The sequence below is a fragment of the Octopus sinensis genome, linkage group LG1, assembly GCF_006345805.1.
Source record: "Octopus sinensis linkage group LG1, ASM634580v1, whole genome shotgun sequence".
NCBI classification, from domain to species: domain Eukaryota; kingdom Metazoa; phylum Mollusca; class Cephalopoda; order Octopoda; family Octopodidae; genus Octopus; species Octopus sinensis.
In genome coordinates, this window is record NC_042997.1 from 210,263,768 (window position 1) to 210,283,942 (window position 20,175).

At 42.3% G+C, this 20,175-nt stretch overlaps 1 protein-coding gene across 3 annotated transcripts in view; it reads left to right on the forward strand.

The window, feature by feature from the left end:
- LOC115215354 (putative helicase mov-10-B.1) overlaps positions 1-19,544 on the forward strand; it is a 64,065-nt gene extending 44,521 nt beyond the window's left edge. For all 3 annotated transcript variants that reach the window (XM_029784511.2, XM_036509055.1, XM_036509061.1), the window contains 6 exons: positions 3,124-3,314; positions 6,051-6,190; positions 8,883-9,116; positions 12,878-13,045; positions 16,394-16,482; positions 19,287-19,544. In XM_029784511.2, the coding sequence (XP_029640371.1) occupies positions 3,124-3,314; positions 6,051-6,190; positions 8,883-9,116; positions 12,878-13,045; positions 16,394-16,482; positions 19,287-19,380 (916 nt within the window). In that variant the 3' untranslated portion in view covers positions 19,381-19,544. The remainder of the gene's footprint in view (positions 1-3,123; positions 3,315-6,050; positions 6,191-8,882; positions 9,117-12,877; positions 13,046-16,393; positions 16,483-19,286) is intronic.
- Positions 19,545-20,175: the final 631 nt, after the last annotated feature.

The window sequence follows — 20,175 nt, forward strand, 5'->3', positions numbered from 1 at the left end:
TTGGCTTATCAGGTCTTCTCAAGCACAGCATATCTCCAAAGGTCCGGTCACTAGTCATTGCTTTGGTAAGGCCCAATGTTTGAAGGTCGTGCTTCTAGGGTGTGACACGTTTTCACACAGCTGTCCTCATTCATTGTGTTAATAAATATACACAATGATAATAAATATATATAGAGGGGAGAAAAGCCTGTCTAATGTGGGCCCAAAAGTGGGGCTGGCTATCCGAATTGACAGTAGCTTAGAAGGGAAAGCAATTAAGGATATGAGCCCTCAGCTCATCACAAATCATTGCTGAGGTGCATAAAATATCTGGCAGGGTGGGACATTACCTAGTCACCTATATAATTAATCAGGTGTGTGTGTCCACAAGGAATTCATACTCAATGATTGGTGTAACAGCATTATAATCAACTGCTACAAAGGCAAAGGTGATGCTTTAGAGAGAAATAATTACAGAGGCATCAAATTGCTGCACCAGGTGATGAAAGTTGCAGAAAGGGTCTTAGCTTAATTAATTAGGAACAGAGTGTACATATATGAGATGCAGTTTGGATTTGTGCTAGGGAGAAGCACTACTAATAAAGCACTATCTTCCTGTTGGAGCAACTGCGGGAGAAATACTTGGCCAGAAATAAACCTCTGTATTTGGATTTTGTTGACAAGAATAACGGCTCTGACAGATTCCTCTGATCCCTTATCTGGTAGGCAATGAGGAAACTAGGGATAGATGAGTGGTTGGTGAGAGCTGTACAAGCCATGTACAGGGATGCTGTCAGTAAGGTGAGAGTCACCAGTGAGGATGCTAAGCTGTTCAGTGTCCAAGTAGGAATCCACCAGGGTTCGGTTCTTAGCACTCTCTTATTTATCATGGTCCTCCGAGCTACAACTGAGGAATTTACTCAATACTAATGGCCTTCTTTGTATTCCTGAATCACTACCAGAACTAGAGAAGAAATTTCAGATATGGAAGCAAGGTCTGGAATCAAAGGGCCTTAGAATTAATTTAGCAAAGATAAAGAGCCCTGTGCTAGTAGGGTATTAAGAGCACCATCCGAGCGTGATCGTTGCCAGAGCTGCTATCTGGCCTCTGTGCTGGTGGCACGTAAAAGACTCCATTCGAGCGTAATCATTACCAGCATTGCCTTACTGGCACCTGTGCCAGTGACATGTGTAAAAAGATTCAAGCGAGGTCATTGCTAGTACTGGCTGACTGGCCCCCATGCCGGTGGCACGTAAAAAGCACCCACTACACTCTCAGAGTGGTTGGCGTTAGGAAGGGCATCCAGCTGTAGAAACACTACCAGATCAGACTGGAGCCTGGTGCAGCCATCTGGTTCGCCAGCCCTCAGTCAAAATCGTCCAACCCATGCTAGCATGGAAAGCAGACGTTAAACAATGACGATGATGATGATGATAAAAATGTATTGATAAATAGGAAAACAGACAAATCACAGATCTCTTTAGGAAAGTGGTTCTGCTCGGTAGGTAGAAAAGGTGTCAGGAGAGACTCCATATGGTGCACCCAGTGCCTGCTATGGGCACATAAGAGGTGCAGCAGTATCACAGGAAGATTAGCAGAGAAGATAGTTTGTACGTGTGGAAGATGTTAAGGTGCATTAAACACAAGGAATTTTCTTTTAGAATGGATTCTCTCCAATGATAAGTGGGGTTCTTAGAAGTAGTAGGCAGTGACCAAGTTAGTAGTGAGGGGTGGTTGTTCTGAAAGCATAGCTGCTAGAATAAGAATAGGTTGGGCAAAGTTCAGAGAGCTAAAGTCTCTCAAGGTTTTTGTCCTGCAAGTTACTTAACGACCCCACTGGGGCCTGTGCCATGTGTGAAAAGTTCCTGTGCCATATAGAGAAAGCATTTGTTCTGGTGCCACATAAAAAGCATCCAGTACACTCTGTTGAATGGTTGGTATTTTGGAGGGCATCCAGCCATAGCTAATATATCTGAGGGCCTCTTACTCAGAGGGAAAGGCAGATTGTATGATGCTTGTGTATGGACAGCAATGCTGCATGGCAGTGAAACATGGGTTGTGACTGATGAGGACATGTGAAAGCTTGATAGAAACGAAGCCAGAATTCCCCACTGGATGGGTAATGTCAATGTGACTATACAACAGGGTGTAAGTAGTTTGAGAGACAAACTGGGTATACAAGGCATCAGATGTAGTGTTTAAGAGAGCAGACTGTGCTGGTATGGCCATGTAATGCATATGGATGCAGACGGAGCATCAAGAGGTGCTGATCTCAAATTGTAGAGAAAAGGTGTGGAAGAGGTGAGGAAAGGATCTGCAGAGAGGATGGATGATAGGGGACCAGGGCTTCGGGCAGTTTGCTGTGTTTGAAAAAAACCTGCTAAGTAAAATCACGGATGTCCTTGCATGCAGGATGTTCCCAGCAACCCTCTCCAGCTGAACAACGTTCCTAATCCTGCTGGCTCGTGTGCCATGTGAATGCACCCCTGTGGGTGCTGCTGTTGGAATCTGGCACCACAAATACTGCACCAAGAGCTGCCAGAATGAGGACGTAGGCAGCATATACTCTTTTACTTGTTTCAGTCATTTGACTGCGGTCATGCTGGAGCACCGCCTTTAGTCGAGCAAATCGACCCCGGGACTTATTCTTTGTAAGTCCAGTACTTATTCTATCGGTCTCTTTTGCCGAACCGCTAAGTGACGGGGGCGTAAACACACCAGCATCGGTTGTGAAGCAATCCCAGGGGGACAAACACAGGCACACAAACACACATACATATATACGACAGGCTTCTTTCAGTTTCCATCTACCAAATCCACTCACAAGGCATTGGTCGGCCTGAGGCTATAGTAGAAGACACTTGCCCAAGATGTCACGCAGTGGGACTGAACCCGGAACCATGTGGTTGGTTAGCAAGCTACTTACCACACAGCCACTCCCCCAGATTTTATTCTCAAAACCTTACCCATAGTTAAGTATGACTGCAAAGCAACAGCAGAGGTTTCAAATCCCAATTTTACTTCCCCTGGATGTGTTTTGCCCCCAATGCTTCCCCCCTCCCCTCACCAAGGGGGTTTGGGAACTAATGAGCTCCATCTGCGCCCAACCAACCTAATATGGTTTATTATGTATTTATTTCCAGGTTTGCATATCACAACTACAAGGGTCACTTCAGCCACATATTTGTAGATGAGGCTGCTTTTGCCACAGAACCGGAGACACTTGTGCCATTGGTTGGCCAGATTGATGAAAATACTCAAATAATTCTTGCAGGTGACCCAAAACAGTTGGATCCAGTGTTCAAAAGTGAACAAGCCAGAGATGCTGGATATGGTAAGACTCTATCTCTTAAATATGGTTTCTGATTACAAATATCTTGGGTCATACATATCATCATCTGAAAAAGATTTTCTAACTAGAAAGGGTATGGCCTGGTCAGCCTGTAATGACATGCATAAGATCTGGTCATCAAATCTAAGTAGAGACTTCAAACTTGAAATATTCAAAGCCACAGTCGAACCAATTCTACTATATGGCTCAGAAACCTGGACATTATCAAAGAAGCTTGAGAGGCGGTTGGATGGAACCTACACTTGCCTCCTTATGAGAGCTCAAAATCTCTCGTGGAAGCGTCATCAAACCAAAGTACAAATATATGGGAAACTACCACCTGTGTCATCTCTTGTGAAAGGTAGGAGAGTCCAGTTTGCTGGACATTGTTGCAGAGCTGAAAAAGAGGTAATTTCTACTCTTCTCCTCCTGAAGCCATCTGCTCGCGATACCAGAGGGTGCACACTCTGCTACCCTGATGTAATCTCCAGGGATACAGGCATCCAGCAACAGGACCTCTGTAATGCCATGATGGACCGTGAAGTCTGGCGTAGCATGATAAATTCCATTGTCTCGACCACGGTCGAACAATGATGATGATGATGATCTTGTTTACGACATTTTTTTAAAAACATTTTTGCTCTGATTACACACTAACTTCCCTCGGTTCCACTCCCTCTCTCAAGGTCTTTGTCCTGCAAGTTACTTAACGACCCCACTGGAGCCTGTGCCATATAGAGAAAGCATTTGTTCTGGTGCCACATAAAAAGCATCCAGTACATTCTGTTGAATGGTTTGGTATTTGGGGGGGGGGGGCATCCATCCATAGACACCATGCCAAAACAGCTCTGGTCAAACTAGCCCACCCATGCCACCCACCATGGAAGAATGGACATCAAATGCTGCTAGTCTTGATTTATTCGATTCTCATCTTGAATTTTTTCCAACAGACAGTTACTTGGAAACAGGTAAGGGTTTAGTGACAGGAAGAGCATCTAACTGTAGAAAATCTTCCTCAAAAAATTCTATCTGACCCATGTAAGCATAGAAAAGTAGACGGCTGTGTGGTAAGTAGCTTGCTAACCAACCACATGGTTCCGTGTTCAGTCCCACTGCGCGGCATCTTGGGCAAGTGTCTTCTGCTATAGCCCCGGGCCGACCAATGCCTTGTGAGTGGATTTGGTAGACGGAAACTGAAAGAAGGCTGTCGTATATATCTATATATATGTATTTGTGTGTGTGTGTGTGTGTGCCTGTGTTTGTCCCCCTAGCATTGCTTGACAACCGATGCTGGTGTGTTTATGTCCCCGTCACTTAGCGGTTCGGCAAAGAGAGACCGATAGAATAAGTACTGGGCTTACAAAGAATATGTCCCGGGGTCGAGTTGCTCGATTAAAGGCGGTGCTCCAGCATGGCCGCAGTCAAATGACTGAAACAAGTAAGAGAGTATATATAAGTATTTGTATACAAGCTTTATATAATCCACAAAAAACTGATTTTTTTATCCATAAAATTTGAAATCATTCTTTTATGGATCTCAGTGGTCAAAATATGATCATGCTGAGGCATTTCCTTCAGGAATTTAGTCAACCAAATTTACCCCAATACTTATTTTTCTCTTTGTTGAACTGCTAAGTTAGAAGATATATAGTGACGTTAACATAAATTCCACCATTTTACACACTCACAGATGCACGTGTAGCATACTTTGGAGCAGTTTTCGTCTAACAAATTCCACACACAAAGCATTGATTAAATTGGGAACGCAATAATCTGCAGGCATGGCTATGTGGTTAAAAGTTTTATTTCTGAAGTATTTGTTGATCAGCACAAATTGCGGCAAGTACCGTAACAGCAGTACCTACCGTAGTTGCAATATAGTAATTCTTTATCTCTTCAATATTGGTGTGTGTTGAGTGATGGTCAACTGGTCTGGCTGAGGTCTGACAATGGTCGTCAGCTGGTGGTGCAGGGAACGTTATAGAAAAGAACTTTGCATGTCTCTGAAAGATTTCAGGAAATGCACAATATCGATGTTATATGAATATGTTGTGGAGGCATGTGGCCTAGTGGTTAGAGCAGCGGACTCGCAGTTGAGGGATCGCGGGTTCCCATCTCAGACCTGGCAATGTGTGTGTTTATGAGTGAAACATCAAAGCTCCACGCGGCTCTGGCAGAAGGTAATGGTGAACTTCTGCTGACTCTTTCGCCACAACTTTCTCTCATTCTTTCCTCCTGCATCTTGCACCTTTAAAGGTGCAAAAGTTGGTAGAATTCTTAATGCATTGGACGACAGGCTTTGCTGCCTCTTTTCCAACTCTTTCTATCATCTGAGTTCAAAGGTCGCCATCATCAACTTTGCCCTTCATCCTTACAGGGTCAGTAAAATAAAGTACCGGCCAATTTCTTGCTCCTCCCCTCAGAATTGTTGCGCTTTTTTGCTCAAATTATTAGGTTGGTGCATAATTACTGCGGCTTTTTTTCAAAAAATTTTATTCAATGAAAACAAGAATATTTATTAAAAAAACATCTTTAAATGATTATTCTGACTGTTTGCCAATCAAATGGGAAGCAGTAATTGAAGTAAATGGTGAATATGCTCCGGAACAATCATTTAAAGATGTTTTTCTTAGATGCTGTTATTATTTTTGCTGATAAAGAGCTGCAATAATTATGTGCCAACCTAAGAGAAAGAATTATTTTGTGATTCTTAATTATTGCTGTTCTGTCTCTTTCTAGATGTCCCTCTGATCCAACGCCTCATGGATTCAAACCAAAACTACAGAGACACAATGGTGATCAAATTATTGAACAATTACCGATCACATCCTGCAATTATTAAAATCCCAAATGAACTTTTCTATCAGGATGAGTTGAAGGTAAGGAATAAATGTTGTCGATTCCATCTCAGTCGTGATTGGACAGAACCATTATGAAAGGTCTTCCAAGTTGTGACCATTCCATGTAGAGGTATATCTAGAGCTACCCTTCCTTTTTAAAGCAGCACATTAGGGTTTGAATGAGATTTCACTGTTATTTCCAGAAGATTGTCTTTTCACTTAAAACAGCTTCAGGTTGACTATTCAGGTGACCATTGGAGATAATCTGGTCACTAGCTTAACCCTTTTGTTACCAACCCAGCTAAAACTATCTCTGGCTCTGAGTACAAATGTCTTGTTTTCATAAGTTCTGAATTAAAATCTTCCACCAAACCTTAGTCACAATTTATGTTCCTAACACCAGCTGAATGATAATGAAGTTATTTTACTAAATTCTTTGTTATATTTAAAGTAATTGAAAGAAACACAGAGCATCTAAACAGAAATATGGTAAGAAAAGAGTTAACAAATGATTAATTTAACTCTTTTCATACTGACCTGGCTGAAACTGGCTCTGGCTCTGTAGTACAAATGTCTTGTTTTCATAAGTTCTGAATTAAAATCTTCCACCAAACCTTAGTCACAATTTATGTTCCTAACACTAGCTTAATGATAACTAAGCTATTTTACTAAATTCTTTATTTAAAGTAATTGAAAGAAACACAGAGCATCCCAAAATGAAAACAGTAATGAAAGGGTTAAAGAGCTGGACATCTGACCACAGCAATATGTGTCCTATACTAACGAGAGGATTTTGCTGTGTGTTCAATTACTTACTTCGGTTTACATAGAAAGCTAGAAATGGGTTCCACTCTCACATGGTTGGAAAATGGTTTGACTTCAGCCATTTTCAGTTGTTATTTTACGACCATGCTGGGGCACTGCTTTCAAGAATTTCAGTTGACCAAATCAACCCCAGTACCTTTTTTTTTTTTAAAGCCTGGTACTGAACCACTATGGGATGTAAACAAACAAACATTAGTCATCAAGTGACTGTGTTGGACAAACGCACAAAAATTTAGATTCAGATGAATATGGTACTTAAGTTAAAGGCACCAGAATTTTGTATGGTATTATCCATATAAATCAAATGGGGTGATTATAATCAAAATAAGCAACAAGGATATCCAAGGTAGTGTAGTACAATCGTTTCATGCTACTTCATTTTATTAAACAATACTTACATTGGCACAGGTTCCAGTAAGGCGACTAAACTGCATTATAAAACATAGTTACAGAATTTTAATACAATGTGTATTATAGACTAATATAAGCACCCCAACTATACTTGTCCAGTACTTTTGCAAACAGAAAATGAAGACCAAGCTGGACAGGTTAAAGTTCTGCGTTAGGAGTTCACTTGGGACAGAATACTGTTTTTAGCTGTTCACAGATGTAGCCCTTAACCCGTCATTAGGTAAATCGGATTGACCATTTTTATCATCATCATCATCGTTTAACGTCCGTTTTCCATGCTAGCATGGGATGGACGGCTCAACTGGGGTCTGGGAAGCCAGGAGGCTGCACCAGGCTCCAGTCTGAGCTGGATACCCTTCCTAATGCCAACCACTCCGTGAGTGTAGTGGGTGCTTTTTACGTGCCACTGGCACAGGTGCCAGACAAAACTGTCAACGGCCACGATCGGATTGATGCTTTTTACGTGCCACCGGCACGGAAGCCAGTCAAGGCGGCGCTGGCATCGGCCATGTTTGGATGGTGCTTTTTACGTGCCACCAGCACAGGGGTCACAACTACAATTTCCACTGATTTGTGATGTTGATGTACTTGACTCAATAAGTCTCCTCAAGCACAGGGTCTTTGTGTGGAAACTTCTTGAGCCACTAATGAGAAGATTGAGAACAACCATGGTGTAAGGGAGAAGGAAAAACACCAACAGACCCTCAGTTGTCTTTATATCTCAGTGACCTTCTACACACACAGACTGGCTTCTTTCTGTTTCCATCTACCAAATTCACTCACAAAGCTTTGGGTGTCCTGGGAGCTAAGGTAGGAAACATTTACCCAAGGTGCTGGGCAGTGGGACTGAACTCCAAACCATGTTGTTGGGAAGCAAGCTTCTTAACCATACAACTACACTTTGTATATGCCTACATATGTAGTTCTCTGATGTATATACATATATATATATAATCATCGTTTAACGTCCACTTTCCATGCTGGCATGGGTTGGACATTTTGACTGAGGACTGGTGAGCCAGGAGGCTGCACCAGGCTCCAGTCTGATCTGGCAGAGTTTCTACGACTGGATGCCCTTCCTAACACCAACTACTCTGAGAGTGTAGTGGGTGCTTTTTACGTGCCACCAGTACAAGGGCCAGTCAGGTGGTTATGGCAATGACCACGCTTAAAAGGTGTTTTTTTACATGCTACCTGCATGGGAGCCAGTCCGACAGCACTATATGTATATGTGTATATATATATATGTATATGTATATATACATATATGTGTATGTATATATATATATATATATGTATGTATATGTGTCTAGCCATGGAGAAATGTTTGCCTTGCTTGGAAACTGGTGAGTGTTGCTGACATGAAGGGCATCCAGTCATGAAAAACTTATCTCATAAAATTCCGATAGATCCATGTAAGCATAAAAAATTGGGCCATTGAGATAACAACAATGACTCTATGTTTCTTATATATTGAAATGTTTTTTTTTTGTAGGCATGTGCAGATGTGAAGGAATATTCCAGATTTTGTTCGTGGCCACATTTGCCTCAGAAAGACTTCCCTGTGATTTTTCATGATGTTTTCTCTCAAGAAGTGAGGGAGAAATCAGACCCATCCTTTTTCAACTTGAAGGAGATTGAAGTTGTTTATAGTTACGTTAACAAACTTTTAAAAACTCCAGGAGTTAAACAGACAGACATTGGAATTATTGTGACGTATAGAAAGCAGGTAATTATTTTTACACATTGCCAGTGGCAAGTTGTTGCCACCACTCTTAAACCCTAGGCCAGTTGTAATCCTGTAGACCATGTCAGGTTTATTTATTTACTCTTTTACTCTTATTTGTTTCAGTCACTTGACTGTGGCCATGCTGGAGCACCACTTTTAGTCAAAACAAATTGACCCCTGGACTTATTCTTTGTAAGCCTAGTACTGAGTAATTCCAACATTTCATGGTTCACTACCTCAAAAGCTCCTTTATAAGATCCAGTTGCTAAAGGCATCGTCAGGTTTTGGCCCCTAGTCCTGTACCATTTTCAATATGGCAGCCACTCCCACCTTTCGGAGGTGTCTTCAGTTCTGGTGTTGAGTGTGTTTTTTCTTTCTCCTTTTGTTCTTTTGTTCTTTGATGCATCATTGACAAATGTCAGCGTCATGAATGACCATCCTGCCAAATTTCCATTTAAATATTCACCAGTAGGCCCCAGCACCAGCTAACTGTCATGTGACACTGTCTTGGCTTCAACTGACCAATGGAGGGGAAGAGTGCATAGTTTTGGCCCATGCCCTCTCCTAAACCTGCCTTCCAACAGCTCTCAGAATCCCTTCCATCTTTCGTCTGTCTCATATACTTTATTTGAAGGCCTGATCTTATGTCCTTTTCCCTCCTTCTGGAAGTATATCCTTCCACACTTTACCACTTTTGGCTACTCTCCCCTATTGTATCCCTCAATCTTCTCCTTGAGTGCTGTGCTTGTGACACCATAAATATCTGTCTAGTGCTAACCTACAGTTTGACAGAACATGTCTAAACATCGCTTTCTCTCCACATCTACACATCGGTTGTTTTTACGTTCCATTGGACTAAGTTTGTTGGTGAGGGTAGAACGTCGAAGGCAGACTTGATCAGGATGGATGTTCTTGCTTGTTCGACCAAGCCCAAAGTTCCTGCAATGAGATTCTGCGACTGATCACATATTCCTCCCATCTCAGGCACTGTCCCTGTTGACTGCATTGCACCAAATGTACATTTCGCCTTTCTTCTTCCTCCTTTCTCACTTCGTATACCACTGCCTCTTTCATCTCTTTTACACTGCTCTTGCAAAATGGCCTGAAATTTTGCGACCCTAGGCCGGCTCTTGCTTCTTGCATCGCTCCAACTATATCTGCGTGCTTTAGTTTTCCGATCACCCTGTTTATTGCCTCTTCCACCTTCCATTTCCTCCCTGTTCGTACCTTTGGAGAGTTTTCCCGGATGCTCTGATCTTTTGAATACCTTAGCATCATTACTGTCCTTGCCTTTCCTGCCTTATATTCTTCGGTGATTGATGTTATTGGTAGTTGCAGCGCGGGTTTTCCATATAGTGCAGTTGCATTCAGTAGTTTTGGAGGACCAAACCCTTTCCTGATAAACACACTGCATCTTTGCGCCATCCTTTCTACTATACTCGAGGCTATTTCGTACATCTGCAATGGCTACATTATCCTTGGGTACAGTCCAAATTGCAGTATCCAACATTTGAATTTTCCCGGCAGCGTTGTTCTGTCAATTGCCTTTAATCCATGTTCCACTAAATCATGTGCTTCTTTCCCTTGCTTCTTATCATTTAATAAATCTCTATACCATCTGCCAAGACTCTTTACTGGTTGTTCTTTCACCATTAGTATGTCTTCACCTCCTATCCTGAATTTCACTTCTTTTTGCTTTCCTTTCACGAAAGCCAAGCTTCATGATTTTTGACTTTGAATTTCATTCTCACCCATCCTACGAGTTTGTCCAACCGCTCTAACGTTCCCTCTGCTGCTTCTGTACTTTCCGATAATATAGTTATGTCGTCCATAAAAGCCCTTAATGGTGTCTTTGTAACAGATTTCTCACAGTTTGTTGATCTCAGTAACATTTCCATGACTAGCACAAGTAAGATCACTGACACTGTGCATCCAGCTGCAATTTCTACTTCAAGCCATTGCCACTCCGTTGTGAAATTTCCTGCTGTAAATCTCATCCTTAAGTTGTCGTAGTAACAGATGAGCATTCGTTGAACATCTTCCACACTCCAAAAGAAGTCCATAGATGCTTGAATTAGTGCGTGTGGAACAGATCCATGTGCATTGGGAAGATCTAGCCATACAATGTACATGTTTTTCTTCAGTTGTTTTGCACAGGTGAAGGCTTCCCAGATGGCAAATGCATGTTCTGTGCATTCGGGGATTCCAGGGATCCTTGCCTTTTGGATTGCTTCATTAACATATCATTTATGCGACCTCCTCTTTTCTCAATATTCAACATCTGTACACCACTTCTAACACTCTATACATATATACACACATAAAGATAAGCATATTAAAAGGGGTCTGTGGGGAAAACTCATTTAAATAAAAGGATCAGGAACCACTGTTGTAGTAGAAAACTAGTTGATAAATACAAGAAAAGGAAATACGTTCTTAAAAATCCTTCCTGTTGTTGGAATCGGTAATGTAGGAGAGCCATGAAGTTGGTAAGGAGATGATGCTTGGGTCTCTTTAAGGAGATGATGCTTGGGTCTCTTGTTTGCAGGCTTTCCCAAAAGAGTAACTCGTAACCTCCATAAACCTCATTGTAACAACATAAGATTTTACCTACATCATCATCATCATCATCATCATTTAAGTTCCGTTGTCCATGCTGGCATGGGTTGGACGGTTTGACTGGGCAGGCATGCTAGAAGGCTGCACCAGGATCCAGTCTGATTTGGCATGGTTTTCTACAGCTGGATGCCCTTCCTAACGCTAACCACTCCAAGAGGAGTGTAATGGGTGCTTTTAAATGCCAGTTGCATAACACCGGTGTCTGCAATGTCTGTGATTTTGCTTGGCTTAATGGGTCTTCTCAAGCACGACATAATGCCAAAGGTCTTTGCCATTGACTCTGTGAGGCCCAACACTCGAAGGGAACTCAGCCACTTTATCTCCAAGCTAAATTAACAGCATCTACACAGTGTCTGCCCATCCAATCAGTATCTATATTACTGTGTCCACTCACGCAACATCTACGCACTGTTTGTCGAGAGATCATTTATGCAGACTCTACAGGCAAAATCTATGCACATTCTCTATATATCCACCATCTACACGCTGTATATCCAGTCAACAGCTATACACTGTCTGTCTATCCTGTTAAATCATAATTAAGTTTCTCATCAAATTTGATGACTGGCATCCGTGCTAGCAGGCTGCAAAGAGCACCACCATATGGGGGTGATCGTTGACAGGGCGGCTAACCGCCTTCCATGCCAGTGGCACATAAAAGGGCACCATTCGAGTGTGATCGTTACCAGCATCGCCTTACTGGCACTTGTGCCCGTGCTAGTAGGGTGCCAAGAGCACCATCCGAGCGTGATCGTTGCCAGAGCAACCAACTGGCTTCCGTGCCGGTGGCACGTAAAAGGGCACCATTCGTGAGTGATCGTTACCAACGTCGCCTTACTGGCACCTGTGCCGGTGGCATGTGTAAAAAGATTCGAGTGAGGTCATTGACAGTGCCGCCTGACTGGTGGCACGTAAAAGCACCCACTACACTCTCGGAGTGGTTGGCGTTACGAAGGACATCCAGCTGTAGAAACTCTGCCAGATCAAGATTGGAGCCTGGTGCAGCCATCTGGTTCGCCTGCCCTCAGTCAAAATCGTCCAACCCATGCTAGCATGGAAAGCGGATGTTAAACGATGATGATGATGATGATGAATTAATCCATTTGTTATATTCTCTTGAATTTTTTCCTGATCTTTTTTAGGCATTGAAAATATCTGCGTATTTGGAAAAGAAATCCATAAAAAATGTGACTGTTGGTACCGTGGAAAAGTTCCTGAGTTCTGAAAAAGAAGTTACCATTATTTCCACTGTCCGAAGTTGCCTAAATGATGAAGTGGAAAGTTCTGTTGGATTTCTCAAGAATCCAAAAGTAAGTAATTTTTTAGAATTCTGAGATATTTTTATTAATTCCTGTTTTTAAATATCCAAATTGGATTATATTGCAACTTGCATTTGACTGTTACTAGGAGTGAGAGGTCATGTCAGGAGAGCCTTAGAACATGTTATCATGATGTCTTTGATATGACATTCATTTTATTTATGTTGCTAAGGGATGCTCTTCAAGAAAGTCAGAAATGTCACAACTTTAGATTCCTACAAAAGTTTTGAGCTTACCGTTTTTTCTCATCGTATTCCTGTCGGAATATTTATTGCCTTTGTTTCAATGAAATGTGAAAATAATGAAGAATAAAATGAATTTCTCATTACTAAACTGACGTTTGGGACATAAATAACTGAATTTAAATATGGTCAATATAATGAAAAATTAAAGGAGATTTTAACCTTTTGAAAATGAGAATTCTTGTAAAAACTTGTGTTTCAACATATGAGGGTGAGTCAAAAAGTAATGCCATTTTGTTTAGGACAGGTATAATTACCAACACAGGAACATGTATCATACATCAAAATGAAGCTGGTCCTCTGTGGATCACATCCCTACTTCTCAACATAGTCACTGTTTCTCTCAATAGCAATGTTCCACCTTTGAATGAGAGCATGGATCCCTGCCCCGTAAAATTTTGTTGACTGTTCTTTGAGCCACTTCTTCACTACAATTTTATCATCTGTTCGGCCCCATGAAAGAGGGTTTGAGAGGCAAACATTATTCCAGTGACGAGGAAGTGAAAACTGTAGTGAAGAAGTGGCTCAAAGAAAAGTCAGAAGGAATTTTACGGGGCAGGGATCCATGCTCTCATTCGAAGGTGGAACATTGCTATTGAGAGAAACGGTGACTATGTTGAGAAGTAGGGATGTGATCCACAGAAGACCAGCTTCATTTTGATGTATGATACATGTTCCTGTGTTGGTAATTATACCTGTCCTAAACAAAATGGCATTACATTTTGACTCACCCTCGTGTTTGCCAGTCAGATGCTTCTGATAAATGTAGAGACAAGAATGAGGACACAGGAATCTATGAAGTTCATTCAAAAACATTGCAAGGTTTTTTGACCTCCACTTTCACTTTGACGAGGAGATGATACCTGTGCCAGCGGCACGTAAAAAGCACCATCCAAACGTGGCCGATGCCAGCGCCGCCTTGACTGGCTTCTGTGCCGGTGGCACGTGACCTACTGTGCTTGAGGAGTCTTATTGAGTCAAGTACATCAACATCAAAATAAATATCAAATGGAAATTGTAGTTGTTGATACCTGTGCCGGTGGCACGTAAAAAGCACCATTGCCAGCCTCCCCTGGCACGTAAAAAGCACCCACTACACTCACAGAGTGGTTGGTGTTAGGAAGGGCATCCAGCTGTAGAAACACTGCCAGATCAGACTGGAGCCTAGTGCAGCCATCTGGTTCACCAGCCCTCAATCAAAATCGTCCAACCCATGCCAGCATGGAAAACGGACGTTAAATGATGATGATGACCATACAAACAGGAGTGATGTCCTTCTAATTCTATAATGGAACAATTCCAAGTAAAATTAAGTTTTTTTTTAATGTTTTTAGAGTGAGTGCTGCAACATGTTATTGAAGCATATTACTATTTCCCATCTTATATCATCATCCAGTGTTTTAAATTCAGGTTGTGTCCCTGTTAACAGTGGTAGCCAGATCTACCTCAATGCCATAGCAACTGAGGCAGGCAGGCACAACCCACCCCAACCTTTCGGCTGGCTGGTGCCCATTCTCCCTTGCTATTATGAGGCTTTTTTGGAGCTGGATTTTCTACAGAGAGCATACCCTTGCTTACTCTCAACCTCAGTTTCTAGACATGAGTGGTCCCGGGACCAAGGCCTCTACCACGATTTTTAAGAAATGTGGTGGAAAACTAGCTCAGGGTGGCAGGGACGCTACTCCCTGGGAGCCCCTGCCTATAATAAGAGAATTCCCTGTCTGTCCATTGTACCTTGATCAAGATGTTTAGCCCTGTTTGTTGTGTTAGTCATTGAGACAGGAAAACCATTGGGTTGCACAGCCAAATATACCTTCAGGCATTTCGCTAATGGGTGGTTAAATGCCTCAGACATGGTGCAAGAAATGCGATAAGAAACAATTAGTGTTTCCAAATGGTATTCTACAACTCTCTTGTTCATCATCATCATCGTTTAACATCCGTTTTCCATGCTGGCATGGATTGGACGGTTCGACTGGGGTCTGTGAAGCCAGATGGCTGCACCAGGCTCCAATCTGATCTGGCAGAGTTTCTACAGCTGGGTGCCCTTCCTAATGCCAACCACTCCAAGAGTGTAGTGGGTGCTTTTTACGTGCCACCAGCACAGAGGCCACATTTAGATGGTGCTTTTACGTGCCACCAGCACGGGAGCCAGTCAAGGTGACGCTGACATCAGCCACATTCGGATGGTGCTTTTTATGTGCCACCAGTACAGGAGGCTGGCATCGACCACATTCAGATGGTGCCTTTTATGTGCCACCAGCTCAGGGAGCCAGACATGTGGTGCTGGCATCAGCCACAACTACAATTCCCATTTGATTGTGGTTTGATTTGATTTTGATGTTGATGTACTTGACTCAATAGGTCTCCTCGGAGAAAATAGTAAATGTTTGTGTTAACGATCAATTGTGGTAAGCCTCCTGGCAAATTACATAACTACATGTCATCATCATCATCATTTAGCGTCCGTTTTCCATGCTAGCATGGGTTGGACGGTTGAACTGGGGTCTGTGAAGCTGGAAGGCTTCATCAGGCCCAGTCAGATCTGGCAGTGTTTCTACGGCTGGATGCCCTTCCTAACGCCAACCACTCCGTGAGTGTAGTGAGTGCTTTTTACGTGCCAGACAGAGCTGGCAAACGGCTACGAACGGATGGTGCTTTTACGTGTCACCGTAAAAGCACCATTTTACGTGATTTTTGTTAATCCATTTTGTGCGTGTTGTGCCGGTACCTTTAGAAAAGGCATGTCTTGGCGTTCAGTTTCTACCAGAATATTAAACATTTGACTAGAAGATGGTAATATAATAGACTTGCGGCTGCAGTAAGAAATCGTCTCTGGAGAAGCGTCTGTCATTTGTTGTAGGCCAACTGACATGTGGTGCCATATAAAACACAGAAACTTGTGTTGGAAGAGAAGAGTTCATTTCTAGATCAGAGAGAAACCATCAGAAAGTTTCACCTTGTTTCGTTTTGTTAAATCACTGAATTCCGAGCAGAAATAAAACCACACCAAACACTTTATTTGAATTAAGTGACATGTAAAAATAAACACAATGAACTGTTATTAATTGTTATATTTCTGTAATTATATATTTAGCGCTTCAATGTGGCCCTCACAAGAGCTAAAGCACTAGAGATCGTTGTCGGCAATGCTGAAGTCCTGAAACAGGTGCCATGCTGGGGAAGGTAATAATAAAATTCATCATCATCACCACCATCACCATCATCATCATCATCACCACCATCATCTGCATCATCATCATCTGCATCATCATCATCACCATCATCATTATCATCTGCTGCTTTGCCTGCTGGGATTGGTTGGGTTATCAAGATCCAAGTCCTCCACTGTTGAGAACCATTATTCAAAGACTGCAGTTCTTCATGTCATTTCACTGAAGAGCTGAAGACACGTGGCATAACGGTTAGCATATGCAGCTCACAGTCTTAAGTTCAATTCCTGACAGCACATTGCGTCCTTGAGCAAGACACTCTTTTATTTCATGGTGCACCAGTCCACTCAGCTGGCAACAGTGAGTTGTACCTTGTCCTGCTGAATCTCCCTCAGAACTACATTATGGTTATGTGTGTCTGTGGAGTACTCAGCCACATGCAGGCCATTCCATTGATAGGCTCAGCTGGAACCCTTGTCGTTGTAAGTGATGGAGTATCCGTGAGATACCCTTCCTAATGCCAGCCACCCACCCTACAGGGTGGTTTGGGTGCATTTTCTTTAGGGCATCAACATAAGGAAGGGTTTAACAGTCCTCAGTGAGACAGGTTTATACAGATCTCACAGCTTTCTCTGCCCGTTTGCCAAACTTTTGTATGTGCAAGGTGACACCCACACTGGTGTGTCACATTCACTGATCACTCTACAAATTTCACTCAAATCATTTATGTACTTAAGGGAGACATTAACTAACCCTACAACAGTTAGTCACTGGGTACACCAGGGGACAAGGAGAGCACTCTCACTAATGTGTGAAGAATTCTGTAAAGCTAGTCTTTTATATGATCTACCAATTTTTCTGGCTTCTCAGTCCAAGAAACAGTAAAAGTAATTACCCAATCAACAATGGGTATTACTGCTAGTGTATGTATATGTATATATACACCTACACACACACATATGGGATTTTTTCAGTTTCTGTCTACCAAGTCCACTTACAAGGTTTTGGTTGGCCTGAGATTATAATAAAAGACATCTGCCCAAGATGCCACACAGTGGGACTGAACCTGGAACCATGCGGTTGGGAAGCATGCTTCTTACCACACTGAGTACAGGTAGGTGTTCATCAAGGCTCGGTCCCCTCTTTTTCATCATTGTTCTCCAGGCCATAACAGTAATTCAAGGCTGGAAGCCCCTGGGAACTACTCAATACTTTGATGTAACAAACTCCATATCAGAGCCAGAAGAGAAATTCCCAGTGTGGAACCTAAGGGCCTTAGGGTTAACTTAGTGAGCAAAAAACCGACAGGACCCTACACTCTTCGGGTAGGCAGCCCTTCTCAGTTTGTAGAAAAGGTGTAGGCAGGAACTCCATACAGTGTACCCAGTGGAGTCTATGGTGCAGTGGATTAATAGGAAAATTATCAGAGAAGTTTGTGTGTGTGTATGTGGAAGATGCACAGCATCCATAAAAACCTTTAGAGACTCAGGAAATTGATTCTCTCAAATGCCCTGGGGAAAGGATGCATGGAAAGTGTGATAACTAGAATAAGATAGAGGAAATTCAGAGAAGGCATTACCCTTATTGGCCCCAAAAGGTTTCTGTTTCTGAGTGGAAGAAAGATTGTATGATGTATGTATATGGACAGCAATTCTACATGGTAGTGAGATGAGGGCCCTGAATGCAGAGGGCATGTGAAGGTTAGAGAGGACTGAGGCTAGTAGGCACCTCTGGTTGTGCAATGTAAATGCTAGTGTTCTGAGAGAGAAGTTAGACACAAGAGGAATTGCAAGAGAGAAGACTGCACTGGTTTGGCCATGTGGTGCAGATGGATGCTGACAGCAAAGTAGCTGGAACATGTGGAAGAGGAGGACCCAGCAAGACGTGGGATGAAGTGCTGAAGGACGATCTCAGAACGGTCAACCTTTCAGATGATGATTACAAAGGACCGAGGTACCTGGTACTCTGCTACTGTACTCAAGAAGAGCCGTACTCGAAAGCAGAAGAGTCATGGCTGCATCCCCTGGGGAAGCAGATTGGTCTGCCTGCGAGGGTCCTCTGCTGGTACCGCATAAAAAGCACTCTTGCCAGTGTCACGTACAAGCTCCCAGCACACTCTGTAAGGTGGTTGGCAATAGGAAGGGGACCCAGCTGTAAGAAACCATGCCGAATCAGACTGGAGCCTGGTGCAGCTCTGGTCAAACCAACCAACTGTGCCAGCATTGAAAACAAGCATAAATGATGATGATGATGATGTATAGGTTACATAGCAGAGAGAGAGAGAGAGCAGTGTGATAGTTTTTTGAATCATTATATATTTCTTTACTACCCACAAGGGGTTAAACACAGAGGGGACAAACAAGGACAGACAAACAGATTAAGTCGATTCCAGAGCGTAACTGGTACTTAATTTATCGACCCCGAAAGGATGAAAGGCAAAGTTGACCTCGGCAGAATTTGAACTCAGAACGTAGCGGCAGACGAAATACGGCTACGCATTTCGCCCGGCGCGCTAACGATTCTGCCAGCTCGCCACCTTCAAAAAAAGGGAAAGAAAAAGCTTTTTGAATCATTATAGTCTGGGTAGAACTTCATTAGCCGAGGAATGGTGTGTAGAAAAATTCCAAGTTGAAATTTTAGTCTGGGACCCAAAAACTCTACAGTTTGAGATGTAGGAAGGTATGCATACTGTATAGGAGGCAGGTACAGTAATTTCGAATGATGTGTGTGAATTGGGTCTCGTTGATTTTCTTGTTAACTACCATCTCAGTTGATAACTCTTATCAATGTTTCCTTTTTTTCTTTTTTTCCCTGTAGCTTCATTTCCTATTGCCAGGAAAACAACAGTTTCATTGAAGACAAACTCCGAGAGGAAAAGAGGAAAAGCAAAACTAAAAAAGCTAAAAAATAAGAATTCATTTCTTGTTTTTTTTTTCTATTTGGCAACTGTAAAACAGCAGACCTGAAAGCCGAGAGTTCTTCTTGGCTGACATTTGATAGGAAACTCACTAAACACAATATTCTGCTCTTAAAAACAATTTTCTTCAAACAATTCTCTGATTCCTTCTCAAAGATGTAAAGAGGCCAACTTTTATTGAATTTTATTTAAACTTGAGGCACGTGAATGTGAAATGAAATATAATTGTATATAACTGGACAGGAGAAGAGCTTTTGTGATGAAAATATTCTTGGGAGGAATTTTTTTTTTCTTATTAACATGAAAAAACCATTGACTCATTGCTGACATCTCACCTTCTTCAGGTGCCATGTCCAGAATGAAGGACATGAGTCAGTCATGTCCTGCCACACTGTTCTTTGTTTTCTGTGACAGTTCTACGTCCTGACATTTAGTGCCTCTTCCTTCCAACCATTTCTTCAAGCTTGACATCATGTCATCCGTCTCCTTCATCTGCTTTTTTTTTTCCTCTTCAATCTTTCTGGTCATCACTAAATTCTCCAAGTCCTCTTTCCTCATCAAATGATCTTAATTGCTTGGCCATTATCTTTTGAAGGAGTTTCCTATTTACTGCAGCCTGGATCATCTCTACTTCATCAGAAACTTTGTCCATGCTATCCTCAATTTTCTCCAAGCACCTTCTCATTCCTCATGTTACAGACCATGCCTCTCACTTCCACACAGGCTAGACATAGCAGTCCAATATCCAGGTCTTCATCTTGACGCACAATGCAGAAAAACCGGTGACCA